The sequence below is a fragment of the Poecile atricapillus genome, chromosome Z, assembly GCF_030490865.1.
Source record: "Poecile atricapillus isolate bPoeAtr1 chromosome Z, bPoeAtr1.hap1, whole genome shotgun sequence".
Lineage (NCBI taxonomy): Eukaryota > Metazoa > Chordata > Aves > Passeriformes > Paridae > Poecile > Poecile atricapillus.
In genome coordinates, this window is record NC_081289.1 from 46,883,682 (window position 1) to 46,899,294 (window position 15,613).

The following is a 15,613-nucleotide window of genomic DNA, read 5'->3' on the forward strand; positions in this document are numbered from 1 at the left end:
CAGTCAGTAAGAATAGAGTTAATTTTCAAACAATGATCAAAAATTACTGCTCCAGTGAAACTATACCTACTTATGTATACTGGTAAATTAGATACTAATTCTGTTTAAGCAAAAACACATTAGCACTCTGAAAAACATGTGAGTGTTTTTAGGATCCTTTCCCCACTTAATTCAATCCCATAGTCCCTGATGTTAGTTGTGGAACTAACAACTGTTGAACCTGGCGCAGGAGCAGCACGGAGCCCATAAAATTTGTTTTTGTGTGGTTTCTCATGTGCATCTGTCCCACTACCCAAAGCAAAGAGCAAGGGGTGAGGCTTACAGTAACACCTATTTATAGCTGCTGCTCGCTCTGTGAGAGAGCAAGCAGAGAGTGAAATGGGATACGTCTGTCTAGTATGGTGCTTCTAACCTTTAGAGGAGACAAAAAGTGAGCAGAGCCTGGGCTACTGAGAGAGGAACAGACTGCTTGAGTCTCCAACAGACCACCTCAAATGAGGTGGGGACTCCTTGCAGTTCACCCCCACTGCCCACTGTCACTTGACATTTCACATTTAATCAGTCTTGCTTTTGTGTTGGTTAGTGGATGGCAGTTTTTGATAAAATGTTAAATTTCCAAGTTTTGTCTTTCATCCCGTCCTATCAGAGTGCTTTTTTTGCACATCCCAAAAGGAGTGGTCTTGACGTGCAGGTCAGATTTTGATACAGATGAGCCACTACCAAAGGTGCAACAACTAAGATAATGCCTCTCCCTGCACTATAAAGGCTAGGTAAAAACAGATATTCATAAAGTAGCTGTTTAATGTCTATTTTATATGGTAAAGCTCTCTTGATTGATTGAAAATCTAGCATTTAAAAAACCTAGCATTGATGTAGGAGAATGTACTTATTCACCCTGCATGAAGATCATCTCACCAATATTTCTTCCTAGGTGCTGAGACAAATCTGCTGTCATTGCTCTAGAAGTGCTGTAGAGTATCTGAGGGAATTGTAAGCATGTTCTTTAGCAGTGCTGTGAGTCATGATGCTATGCACCCGCCTAAAACTGACTTGATTAAACAACATATCCCCTTCTGGCAGGATCTCAGGGCTGTTGCTCACTGTCACTGCTTTTAGTTGGCACTACAGCTTACTGTCTGTCACACCTTTCTGTGCACTGAGAGGAACATGCCATACTGTAATCCTTCTAGCTGCTGCTCTTTTTGGTGGCACCAGACTGGAGATCCCCCAGCATGACTGTTTTCCACTTCCATTTTTGTGTATACAGGAGGACATTTGAGAGGACAGCAAAGTTTGGCATAACTGTTGGAATAAACTGCTCCCAGCAAAGACAGTTGCGTGTCACTCCTCTATCTTGATATCTAAAGAGAGAACTTTCAAAGTGCCAGCAGAAGTTTTTCAGGGCAAAAATAACTCAGAGTATTTTCTTTGATGCTTGCACGAAGGATTTCACCACAAGACTTACCTTTCTCCATATTTCCCTGCAGCAAATCCAGGAAGTTCCAAATGAGAAAAAAGAGCACACATTGATTTCAAGTATCTGAGAATTTGGAAAGAAATATTCACTGCATTCAGCCTGCTCTGCCTTCTCATAATGGCCAGGGCAGTATGCTGTCATCCTGCCTGGCCTCTTGCCCTCTTGTCTCTGACATGGATGGTCAGTGGCTCTGTGACTGATTTTCACCTCCACCCTGATGCCAATCCACCTTACCAGCCTTCTGTCAGGTCACTGTGGTAACTGATGATCCCTCTAATCTCCTGCCAGGCTATTTTGTTGGCAAGAACCCATGCTAGATACATGATATTTGGTCTACTTTTACTTTTAGACTGTTTCTAAAAGTACACCACTTTCCAGCTCTCTAAGGTTAGGACCTTTCTGTTTCATTCAAATTTGAAGTTTTCTGCTGCAGCCTCAATTTTTGTAACATTCAAGTACAATAACTGAGGTTCAGAGTATTTAAATACAATAATGATACCTAGGAAATACTTTAGTTTAAAAAGAAATTTCACATAATAAATTTTATTCATAATTTTTTTCTTTTATATTTTGATGTGCTACACAACTCTAAAAACATTATGATATAATAAAATGGATATACACAGATGTATACATGGATATATATGGGTATGCAAATAGCTGTATAAAAAAGTGGTGATTGCAACTTGCCAGTGTATAGGCAGAGGTATTTTCAGAAACTGGAAGATTTTATAACAGAAAGTGAAAAACTACAGGGAACAAGATAAACAAAGTCAAAGCAAAATGATCCAAAATACTATACTGCTATGTGTATGACAAAAATTTTTACTGATAATTACTATACCATAAGAGATCTTCCAATATATACAGATTGAATAGTTCAAGGATGTATCTGTTGCCCTGTAGACTTTTTTCCCTTGGTTGCAGAGGTCACATTCTAGCTATTTTATTGCTTACTAGAAGGAATAACCCAAGAGAGGTAGATTTCTGATTGTCTAACAGTCTATCACAGTCAGTCTTGGCAGTTTCCACCTCTAAGATGCTGTAATAAGGTTACAGATAATTATATTTAAGTGCTCCTCTGCAAGGTGTCAGATATCAGTCTGTAAATGAAAATGATATCATACAAAGGTTGCTGAGCTCAGTAGGCAGGTATGGTGGAATTCACAGAAAGGTTTAGTCCTGGAGATTCTCTAAATGTGGAAGGAGATAATTATTTTCCAAATTGGAATAAGATACAGTAATTATAGTAGTATTATACAATTTATTAATTATTATTGTAAGCAATACAATTTATTATTATATTTATTTATTTATATTATTATTGCTCATATTCCTGAGTCTTTTACTGCTCCTGAAATATTATATAACTCATTACTGAGTGAAGACAAGAGCATGTTGTTAGGGCATTCGCTAATCTAAGCGATCTGTGTCCAAGCAGAGTGCTAAAATCTCTAGAAAATGCTTCCATATACTATCAAAAATGATCTTTTAGCAAACAGAGAACATAGCTCTCTATAGTATACTTTTGAGAAAATTGGATGCAAAATGTTTCAAAAATCAGAATGACGGTAACTAAGAGCCATGATTTATGAGTAAAACAAAATCAAATACTAAACATAGTGTGCAGCCTTGAGTCAACTGTTTGAACAATGTGTGTGTGTACTTGCTAAAAAACCAATAAGAGTGAATTTACCAGCAAAATCCTTTAGAATTAATTATTGAAAACAAAGTTACATTTTTTGGAAAATTTATTATATATAAAGAAAGGTGTATCTATTGTATTTTTAAAATATGTTTATTAGTATGTTTTCTGAATATATAAGTACATGAACAGCAAGAAAGGAAAAAAAATCTAAATAAATATAAATAAAAACAATAAAACAGTATAAGTTAAAAGATTGTTTAGAAAATGGGGATTACAGAGCAGTTGACATTACTTCATTGATGAAATATTATTGGATATTTTAAAATAAAATTGCCTTGTTGCAATGCATGTAGGAAGAGGAGATTTACCAGCATGGTCCTTCATGGCAATCTGAGAGCAGAGAAATTTGCAGGCACAGATAGTGTGTACACACAGATCTAGTAAGTCTAATGAGAAAAAGATCACAGGACAATGGCCATTAGGCAGCCTTTATATTAATTTTAAAGATAAAAAAATAGTTTCAAAATTAGAAAAAAGCCCTAAAGAAAGTAGCTAAGCAACATTGATATGTATAGTGACAACTTTATGAATTTAAAGATTGCCTGTATATATTTTGAGCCGCCATAGCTAGTTAAGTTATTTCTGAAATGAATTACTAAAACAAAAGTGGAATTGTATTTTTCTCTGTTTAACTTTCTGATGAGGACAATTTGCTTTTCATGAAAAGCCTGACTGATGCCACCACCTGCTAAATTTGGATCATTGTATCAGATTATTTCCTTCTACCACCTGCTGTATGGAATAGAGATAGAATCCAGCTGATGTTTTGACATTCTGGTAACAAGACTGTAACAGTTTCTGTAGCCTGTGTTTTAATCTAGGCATTTCCCCTGGAATATTCTGCTAATATTAGTTAGTTAAAAATTCTGTAATTATGAATTTAAAAAAATTGGAACCTGGTGACTGGTTTTAAGATTTATGCTTTTTTAACCTATAATTCAGTTTGGTTTCTTACTACATCCAAATACTGAATTTACTTTAGATCTTTTACTTTTTTTTACTCAATTGGTTTGTATAGGGTTAGTTACCAATATAGATGCCAAACCATGGAATATGGCATAGTATCTGTAATAGCACCTCATTATGTATGAATTAGGATGCAGATTGTCCATGCCATGTAGAAACAGAAAGAGGCGGCCATTCAGAAATTACCATAAGTACTATTTTTGCCTGAACAGTTTCAAAGGAATGCAAACACGACAGAGCCATGTATAATTTCTCCCTGTGAGCCCTGATTTGACTTTGCCAGTTTTGGATAATTTCTACGTAATTCACTATATACATGTCCCTATGGTTTCTTGCTTTATAGCAGCACTTTTCAGGGGAAAATGTGCATGTGAGCAAAGTACACATATTCCCAGACTCTGAGCTCTGAAAACCATTTAAGTCCCTTTGAGGGCTCTGGGTAATTCTGTGCCTAGGGAACAGTCTTACAGTTTTATTAAGTACCAAATAAAAGTTCTCATTATTGCCTCAAAGTGTAATGAGAGAGCTTATCTTTATGCATGTGTGGGAGACGTTAAAATTACAGTGGAATTAAGGGTTTCTCATTCTTTATCAGTAAATGAGTTATTGAGTACAAAAGTTTAGTACTTCTCTGGTTTTAGAAATGAAAACACTTAAAATAAGAGGGAATTAGTCTTGGGAATAAAAAAAGAGGGAATGAAACTGTCTTGTTGACTCAAAGTATTTTTGTAAATTACTGTTATTTAAATATTGTCCATCTCATGACTCTCCACGGTCTGAAATCAAATGACCAGATGATTTTACTTCAGTGTTTAGCTAACAGGGACTACAACACAACACCCTTTGCTTGGCAGGACAGTCTTAGGGTTGTTAATAATAGTTATTTAATTTTGCTAGCAACAGTAAACTTCCTGTTCTAGGTTACAGAAAACACACGTTCTCAATACTGTTTTTAGACAAATGCCTCAGTTTTGTACCTCTCACTGGCTGGACGTTGCTTTATGGGTAACATAAAGGGAAACAATGGCATCTCAGGAAAGCACTGCAAACTTATTAGATCAGTTTTCAAAGGAGGAAAAGTATTTAAACTGAGGAAAGTATCCTTGTGCTGCTATACCAAATTTCCACAACTTGTAAATGATTTGGTGACCTGCCTATTCAGCGCTATGAACTTCAAATCTGTTCAGAACAGTAAGTACTCAAGAAGTGTATTTTCGGTTTGGCTTGGCACTATATAAAGTTATTACCTTTTTGTTTACTGGCTGAACCAATTTTTTATTTTAGTTCCTGTGTTCAAACTTAATCTAAATATTTTCACCCTCAAAATGTTTGACTAGAGGATATAAAAGAACTGGAAAAGCTTTCAGCTTAATGACATTTCTTTCAAGCTCTTGAAAAAGAAGTTTCACCCAATAATTCTGACTTAGAGACCTCAAGAATGATGATGTGGGATCCTTGCATTCATTTCTTTTTGGTGTCTTAATGAGATATGAAACCATGCAACAGAAAGCAGATCTAACTCCTATACAGTATAAATCTGTTGTACCGATTTTCTGATAGTGAAATGTTGAGTTTTTTGTGTATGAGGAACATCATCAAGAAAATGAGTAACAAGCATGCCCACTTTATCAAAACAGTTAATGGAAACACAAGATCAAATTTCCTTTGGAAGAAATAGAATTAAATGTGGATTTTCTCCTGAATGAATTTTCTAACTTCTGAATGAAATAGAACAACTCTCTTAAATACTTACTATTTAAATAAACTTAATACTTAAAACAACTCTCAACTTTAGTTTTGTAAATCTAAAACTAAATTCAGATGAAATCATCTCCTGAACTTGAATCTATCAGAATAACAATTTCTCTTGTAATCTCCTTGTGTAGATAGGGCATCACTACTTTCTGCAGTGTCACCATTTTCAATTTGGCTATCAGTAGATAATCTTTCAGAATTACTAAAGATGGAAACACAGTGTAGCTCTTTACAGCTTTGTATTGTTTTGCCATGGAAGCCGTCTTCCATCCATTGTCTTGGTGATCAGTTCAGTATTTTTCTTGTGAGTCTCCCAGCTGGAAAAAAATAGTGTCTGAAGGAAGATAAAAATATCCCATATCTGAGAAAAACCTGGAATGAAGATGGTAGTTTCTGCTATGCTAATTCAGTGACTATCAGCTGGCAGAGAGCTGACAACTCTTTTCCTGGAAGTTTGTTGCAAGACATGAAGCATATACTCTCTCCAGGAAAGCCTGTTAGGACATGATTTTCGCTTCCTTTTGTCTTCAGCAATATCATAGTCAGAGTCATGAGTTCTAACACATGAGTATCATTCTAACAATGAATAACAATATTTGGTCCAATAAGATACTGCAATGATCCATGAATTTGTGATGTTCCCACATTTGTGTCACATGACTATAATGTCAGAACAGTGAAATTAATGTGAAACAAGCTCACATCTTTTGAAACCCAGCACTTGCATATGAGGATGTCTCATGCTGTGCTCTAAGTAATCCTTTCCATCATGCTATAGAACCACACCTAGCAGTGTTTGGAGTTCATATGCCTCTGGATCTTCCTAGTCTTTGTGCAGTTCACCACATGAACATATATTTTAATGCAAATATTTTGTTTTGAGGAGTCTAATTCCTGCTAAAGCCAGTATTTCTAAATGGCACAGTGTACCACTGGGGAAACACAGGTTTGAGTTAGCACAATTAGGAATCATTTCACTTGCTATTAATAATTTGATGCCCAATTTTATGACTGCTGCTAGTGTCTAGGAATGTTAAATTTATATTCTCTTGTAGACTAATTTTAGGTACTAACCAGAGTGGGAATGAAAAAGGCTGGTAGCTAGGAGAGTGCTATGTAAGCCAAACCATCCTTGGCATAACTAACAGCGCTGATATGAGAGATGAATTGGACCCTATGTCTCTACTTTCTCTCCAGCCAGAGTAACAGCTGCAGTGTGCTTGTGACTTAAAAAAAAAAAAAAAAAAAAAGCATGCTTTTTGGCAGTTAGTGCACATGTCTTTGTCTTCACACTGCAGTAATTCTTATTTTTCTGAATTACTCATATGGAATCACTTGTACATATCAGGTTAGAGTTTTTTTTTTTATTGTGCACGCTTCTCTAGGAGTTGGTGGTGACCAACATTTGCCTCTCCTTGAAATTCTCCCATCCAATTCAGCAGGTGTTCTGTACTAATGGAGCACAAAGACAGGGTGAAGTTTGGAGCAGGATTCCTGACCCAGGGTTAGTAGAAGGCACAAATCAGTCTGCTTTGCCCTGGATCACTGAGTCCCCGTATACCCTTGCTACTTGCTTGCACAATGATGGGTATAATTCTTTGTAGCTGGCACATACCTCTTGGCTTTCCCTCTCAGGGAATTTGTGATGATATCAAAGTCCTTGTCCTCACTTGTAACACAAATAAACAATATTAATCAATCATAAGCTTCTCAAATTAGTAGTTTTGACTTCCTGGTGTATATCTGTTTGCAAAGAATACTTTTTACCAGTAAGTTAGTATTTAATAGACAATGCTACAAAATTATTAATATAAAAATTATTCAGGATCCCTGTAAAACTAAGTGAAGCAAGTTTAAATTACATGGAATGGTATTCAGTACCTTTCACTGCCTATGTAAACCTTTATTTCACAGGATAAAACTTGACAACTTCATGTTAATAATATAAAAGTTATGAACCTTCTCTTTTAATTAAGGAAAAAGTAAATTTACAGACATTAACCTTACAGTAAGTCACCGCTGTTGAAAAACTACTATAGTGTGAATGCAGATAGTAGCAGAAATGTATAGATACCGTGGAGAAAAAAAGTAACTTTTTTCCTGCAGCAGTATGTATCAAAATCACATGTCTGGTCACGCAGGAACAGCCCAGCTGCCAACACACAGAGAATACCGACTGACCCAGCCAGAAATCTCCCTCCAACAAGCGCAGCTCCCGCGGCTCACTGCAGATGGAATTGTGCAGGAGGCATGGTGGGGCACAGATGGGAAGGGCTGTGGGACAGGCAGCCAGCCAGGCTCAGAGTCTGGACAAGGCCAGCCTGCTCCTGACAACAGCAGCCCTGGTCAACAGGCACTTGGGCCACCTTGTCCCTGTGCTGGAAGTCAGGTGACTCCATGGTGTGTATTTGAATATATATATATATATATATGTATATATTTATGGTATTAATGTCTCAGGTTAAGTGTTAGACAAGTGGATGAATAAGAGGAGTGATTGCAAACTGGGCACATTTGTGCAATGTGCTTAGTGTCCAGTCAAGAGCAGTAAATAAGAGCCTGAAAGTCTGATTTAAATTGTATTCCACAAGACAGAAAAATGCCAAGATACAATAATAAAGAATTTTTTCATACATTCTCCATTTTAAAATAAAATTTGTTCATAAGCCATATTTTTGTAACAATTTTACTTTTGAAATGTTGTCTTTGCCTTTTCTGAATGACTGACATTTATAACTCTAATTTCCACTTCGTGATTTTCAGCCAAAACCACTTACAAAAGGCCACTTAAATAAAAAAATGGAGCCAAAATCATGTGAAAGGATTTAATAGCTAATCTGTGGTTCCAAGGAAGAAATTTATTAATTTTTCAGTATGCATTTTTAAAAATCCTACTGTTTTATTCGGTAAGCCTTATCTACCACAGCATTTTAAGTTAGCAATACAAATATTTGAGTAATCATGGCCTAATTGCAATTCATGTTGTCCATGAAATCCTAGAGAAACCCCAAGGAGGACAAGTGATTTCAGCAAGCACAGACTTTCTATTTCATTGACTTGCAAAGCAGCTGTTGCAACATACTTCACTCCAAACATATCAACTGAAAGACATTAGTGAAAAGAATAAATACTGTAAATAGATGGATTTATTTCACTAATGTAGGAGGCATTTTAAAGGCAACTATTCAATAGCAAGCTTTAATGTAATTGCAGATTTAATGAAGTCAGAATACATTATATCTCTGAGGACTGCATTTGCAGATGCAAACCAGCATAGTTCCACTGCCTTAGCTGGAGCTTTATCAGTATATCATTTCTCATCTGGAAAAATCCTACTAAATATTCTCACTTGTGTCTCTCTTTCTTCTTTCTTTGTACCTGAAGACTATTTTCTCCTGATTTTTCCCCTACACCTCTGTTCTTTTAATAGGTATTTTTCTTTCCTTTTTCCTCTCCACTTCAGTATTTTCAGCTTTCTCCAAAAACCTTTTTTTAATTTTTTTTGTTTCATAGAATCATAGAATAATCTGGGCTGAAAGAACGCTCTGGAGGTCACCTAGGCCAACCTCCCTCTCAAAGCAGAACTAATTTAAAAGTTAATTCAGGTTGCTCAGGGCTTCCTGACCAGATGAGTTTTAAGTTGTGGAGACTGCACAACCTCTCTGTGTCCTTGCTTCTGTACTTAACCCCCTCCCCCCTTTTTTTTAAAATTTAGCTTTTAATATTTCATTATGTGTTTTTTTGCAGTTCTGCTTCTTTGAATAACTTCCATAATTCTTCATTTCATCTTTATGCCTGTCTCTATCCCTCTACCTCTAACAGTTGTAGCAAACAAAAAAAAATGCTATTTCCATGATTTCTGACTTTTCTGATGCACTTGTATTTCTTTGTAATAGAAATGTACCTCTTGCTTTGATATACAGGGTTATATTTGCTCCTCACAAGATTCAAACTGATGCCATATGGGTAGAGGTCAAATGAATGACCGCAGCTTATTGCCCAAAGCCATTCAGGTAACATGAACACTACTAGAAATGCCTTAATCCCCTGCCCTATTGTCCTTTGCTCCTGCACAGCTAACCCATCTTGCTTGTGAAAATCAGTCTTGTGCCTAATACCTGTAGAGCTTCAGTAGTTTTTGAAGGAATAATGGCTGCTAAGTGTAAAAAGACATTCAACGGTCAGGCTTCACATTGACTGAACTGTTGGATTGTTTGGAAATTTACTTTTTGTTTCAGTTGAAAATTTGGGAAAAATGTGCCCCAGCTAGCACTGGTGTTTGTTCATGGCACTGACAGGAGTTACTGGAACATGTGTCAATCTAAACTAAGATTGTCAATTTTAAATTGTTATAAACTGTCGATCTTCAGGGAGAGATAGATTTTCAATGATTACCGTAGAAAGCTGGGGTTCCATTCTCACACTGAATACAAGGAAATTTAAACATGTTAAAATGAAATTTAAGAGAAGTAATTTTATTGCTTTTAAAATATTTGCATTTGAAGAAAATGTCTTTCCTAAAATACTAAAAATATACACATTTTTACAAAAATTGAGTCATGTTTGCTTTGAAGAGGTCTACAACAAAGCTTTGTGCTTGAATTGGGATCACTGGACCTTCGACTTCCCAGGTGCTTAGTGTTTCTGTTTATTTTTACAAAAAGTAATTTTGCAAAATTATAAACAAGTGAAACATCATATCAGAATCAGTGGGTATTTTCTTCTGTTTAATGAGGTAGTTTTGTACCTCAGATAGTAATGAGGAATGAGGAAGCCCATTTGCTTCATCACCAACAACCACTTAAGTTGACTGGGAAGGAGATAACTTGCTGCACTCTGATAACTGCCTCAACAAGTAAGATCCAAGGAATGGGAAAATTTTAATTTGCTGGAGAAAGCTGAGGCATGTACAACAATTGCTCCTCTCAATTTAATGCCTTGCTATTGTTTGTACATTTTATGCCAGTAAAATCAAAGCACTCATCCTTAAACTTTACTTTTGCTCTACTCTACTTTGCCCATGTGTGTTGTGCAACATCACATTTAGGGTACTGAAAAGAATCTTGTATCTTCGTGCTTCTGTGGTGGGCAGAATGGACCACTCTCCTCCCACCTCCTTTCTCACACCCAATTCTCAGAACTGGAGCTCTGCTTACCTATCATGATCAGTCTTCTCTGGTGTATGCAGTTTAAAATAAATAGTTTGAAATTCTTGCTTCTCGTTTGATTTCTTTAATATTCATGGTATTTGGAGACATAAGCTTTTTGTTTGCTTTCACTTTGCAGAACTCTCCAGATTTCAGATTATTTTTTCTTTCTTATAACTGTGCTTATCTGTGACCACACATAAAGAAAACAGCTTAATATCTGAGAGATGGAAGTCTTCTGACTTTTCAAGCAGAAATATGGTATTCCCAACAAGGCTCAATATTATCAAGATTATGATGGACACTAATACACACTGGAACAACCCAGGTATTCCTTCTACAAGTCTGGACTCTGGGCAAGGGATGCATGATTTTATTCTAGCAGTGAAGGCTGTTTCAGTACTACGCAGCTTCACGCAAGGCCTGATTAGCCCATTCCCTCATTTCAGGAAAAAAATATTCCAGTAAAACAGATAATCCACGCACTCCATACGAGGTATGCCGGGCTCCCAGAATGCTGGGACGAGCAGCTTTATGAAGACTTTGTCCAGACAGAACAGCCTAAGCAGGGGACCTGGAGCTAGGACAATTCCTGTCTGCCGACACCGTGGTGTCAGGCTCTGCCTGGATATCCCCTTCCTTCGAAGCTGCGCGGGGAGACGGCTTCCCCCAGCGCTGCGGTGCAGGGGCGGGTGATCGGGGGTGCTGCGCTTGGGTGACACTGAATCTGTGGGACACTGACACCGCCGGATTTCACGGCACGGCCTCTGCCGTTCCCGGTGGGAAGGCGGCGTTGCCAAGCTTTTCAGAAGCCCGTAGTTTGGCCGGAGCGACACCTCTCGCGTGCGGTAACGCCGCCTTCACCGGGGCGGGGTGCGGCGGGACGGGGCCGAGCCCCCCAGGGCCGAGCCCCCCGGGGCCGCCCCTGCCCACGCCGCGGAGGGGGGGCTGCCCTCCGCCTTCGGGCGGCCGGTGCCCCGGGGGCGGGCCGGGCCCGGGCCCGCTCCGAACTGCGGGACGGCCCCGCCTGAGGGCAGCGGGCATCTCCGCGCCGCCCCGCCGGCCGCGGGGGCAGCGGCACGGGAGGCGGAGGCAGGGCCGGGAAGGGAAGGGCCGCCCTCGCCCACCCCGGCGGCGTTGAGCGAGCTGGGGGAGCGGAGGCGAGGGGCGGGAGGAGAGGGAGCCCGGCTTCCCGCGGGCGGTGCGGGGCCGCGGGGGCGGCGGGACACGAGGAGGGGCGCGGGCGCATGGAGGAGCGGCGCGGTGCGGGGCCGGCCCGGGCGGGCGGCGGGCGCTGAGGCGGCGGCGGCGGCACGGGGGCGCGGCGGGCACGGCGGCCGCGGAGCGAGCCATGCGGGGGGCGAGGCGGCTGGCGGCTCTGCTGTGCCCCCTCTCCCTGCTCGTCACCGCGGCGTGGGGAGTCCGCTTCCACCCCGGACAAGGTAAGCGACCGGCAACAAAGGCGGCGACCGGTCCGGGGGTCCTGGCCCTGTGGCGGGCGCCGTGCCCTCCGGGGCAGCCGCCGCTCCCTGGCGGGCAGGAGGAGGGAGCCGGCGAGCGGCGGGGCCGGGCGGCCGGCGCGGGGTCTCGCCGGGCGTGCTGGCCGCAGCCCCCCGACCCCCGGCTGTCACCGGAGCCCGGGCTGGCGCCGCCAGTGCCGTGCCAGGAGCCGTGCGGGTGCCAGAGAGGGGCTGCTGCCGCGTCAGGCTGAGCCTCCTGCCTTCTGTTACAGAGACCTTGGTGAAGCAGCTCTCCTCATATGAAATTATCACACCTGTCCGAGTGAATGAGTTTGGAGAAGTTTTCCCGCACACGCATCACTTCAGAAGGAGGAAAAGGAGCTTGGAGACACCGCTGGAGCCCGCTGCTTTCCGAACACATTACCAGCTCAGAGCATACGGGCAGGTCTTCCAGCTCAACCTGAGTGCTGATGCAGGCTTCGTTGCTGCTCAGTACACGGTGGTGCACGTCGGGGCCCCGCAGAAGCAGTCATCCCCTGACTTGCGCCACTGTTTCTATCGAGGGCATGTCAATGCCCAGGAGACGCACATGGCTGTCTTCAGCATCTGTGGTGGTTTGGTAAGCATGTTGGTCACTGCTTCCTGTCTCCATTCATATTCTCCTCCTTGAAAGAAATGTAGTGGGATGCCTTTGCTGGAGAGCTAAGCTAGAAATTCTTGGCATAGTTCCAAGTAGTTGGTCGTGAAATGTCTTGGCATCAGCAGTGTGTAGTCATGATGATACTTCTCTGGTGGGATATACAAATGCCGCTTTCAAAGGTTCTGTTGCTGGCCAGTAATGTAGTTGCTTGATGTAACTCCTGACACCAAGAACATTATAACAGAGGAAAAAGCATGCCTTAGAAATACAGTAAGCTATTGACTTGATAAAATGATGCTGTCAGTTGGCATCAGTTATGTGTTTGTGGCTTAACAGATATTGTGGTTGTGAGTGAGGAGTAATGGTAGTTGAGATGGTGAGAGAAGGTGTTGATCAGTTTCTTCCTCAATAGTGTAAAGGTATGTTATATATCCTAGTAAGTGTGCAGCAGTGCTCTCTAAAACAAATTTCTGCTAAGAGGGAGCAGGACATTTCCTAACTTCAGTGGAAGTGTGTCTGAAACACTTCTTAAGAATTGAATTGAGTAGACAAATCAAAACTGCAACGATACACATTCTGTACTTATCCCTTGATATCATTTATTATGTCTTCCAAAGTGATAATGGAGAAATAATATCACACAACTGTCTTTGAAAACAGTTGTACTGTGTTGCTAAATTGTATAGTTTTGTGCCTAGAAACATGAAGACTGGTACTTTGTGCTTTACCATGTCACTACTTACTGAAGTGCCAAGGACAAGTTGTGTGACATGCACACTAGAAGTACAGCATTGTAAATATTACTGTGAATTTAAGTTGGGGTTATTCCATTTTTTTGCAGTCACTCAGGAAACTAAGGTTGCAAGACTCTTATTTTTGGGACCTCAAAATATAGCTTCATATACTAGGCTCTTTCTAGTAGCCTACACAAGATAGAATGCAATTGGTTACATTTAGGATGTATTTAGGATTTTTTAATGTGTATTAAAAGAAGGTAATACACAGGATAGAGAAGAGAACCAGAAATAACTGCTAATTGAGAGACCATCTCTTTCTTGTGCTTTTTGGATATTTGGTTATGTACCATTATGTCATTGGATTGAGGTGTATGGACATTGGATAGTCCTTGGAAATTAGTGGAGAAACAAGTATTTGAAAAGAGTAATTCTGTATTCATCCTAAGTTTTATCTATATATCTTGCTTTACAAACAACTGTCATTGGTTTTTGCCTACATTATCCAAAACCCAATTCAAAACTATACCAAATACCTTGATGGTTTACTAAGAGAGAGTATGTTTACTAAGAGAGGGAAAGATGAGGTATCAAAAATATGGTTGGTTTTGGTTTATTTCTTCCATGTTTCTTGTTTTAATAGATGCTCAAATGCCATGTCATTGAGAATAGTGGCATACTTTATACAGAGTAGATATGAGAAGTTCTAAGAATTTCTACGTTCATAACCTTTGCTGCCTGTTTGAATTTTATTTCTGTAAACTGTTGCTTGCATTACTTGAAGGGACTATGTGCATTGAAAATAACTTTTCTGCATAACATGTACTTACTGCTGTTAAAAGTTGGCTTAGCTACCTTATTTATCCGTTCTCAAATTCTTCATCACAAGACCATCTTCTTGCCTGCCATAAGCTGAACATCTCACTTCTTATTTCTCTTACCCCTTCTCCTTACTGATACATTACAGTATCATCATGTATTATATGGTCAGAAATCCCTGAGTGTCTTTAAATTAGGCCTTTGCCTCTTCTAGATGAGCTTTGTGAACTTTTCACTGCAGCTTCCAGCTGTGCTTCATGTCCTCAGTCATTGCCTGGCAGACAGAGTGCCCAGTCTGAGCCACCAGTGAAGACCTTTCTGTCTCGCTGCTCTCAGGACTTTCTCTCACCTCTCATTTCACTTTCTGCCCAGGCAGATACAGCCTTGGAAGGTATGCAGCATAGCCAGTGTTGTCTTCTTTCCCCTCAGTGGTGGAGGTTTTGAGAAGAGGAAGCAGGGCCTCCATGGGTGCTATTGCACTTCTGTGGGATATGCCTGTAGTTTTCCACGGAGGGATTGTATGGTGGTCAGAGCCAGCTGGTTGCCTGTAACTGCACAGAGTGTCCTCCAACCTGACTTAGAACCTTCAAGCTAATGTTCTTCCTCATCCTCATGGATTCAAAGCAAATGCTTTCTGTTTTGTGTGACTACCAAAGGAGAAAACTTTCTGGAGTTTAGAGAAGAATGAATGTGAAAAGAAGGACCAGGTGGAATTGTCCTGTTAGATCTTGTCCTCCCTGAATGCATTCCCTATTCCTAGATGGGACCACTCTCAAAAATTAGTAAAAAGATGTTTTTATCCTCAAAGTTTTTAAAATTTCATGGGTTTGTGCATTCAACAAATGTACCAGCAAAAATACATTAGTCAGCTATTGCTCTTTTAATGAACAGTGTCATGCTTCATGAG

The 15,613-nt window shown here is 40.2% G+C and overlaps 1 protein-coding gene across 1 annotated transcript in view; it reads left to right on the top strand.

Moving 5' to 3' along the window:
* Window positions 1-12,381: 12,381 nt before the first annotated feature.
* The window catches only part of LOC131573649 (A disintegrin and metalloproteinase with thrombospondin motifs 20-like), an 84,314-nt gene continuing 81,082 nt past the window's right edge, over window positions 12,382-15,613 (top strand). Inside the window, exons 1-2 of the mRNA XM_058827802.1 lie at window positions 12,382-12,495; window positions 12,786-13,132. Of these exons, the coding sequence (XP_058683785.1) occupies window positions 12,405-12,495; window positions 12,786-13,132 (438 nt within the window). The 5' untranslated portion in view covers window positions 12,382-12,404. The remainder of the gene's footprint in view (window positions 12,496-12,785; window positions 13,133-15,613) is intronic.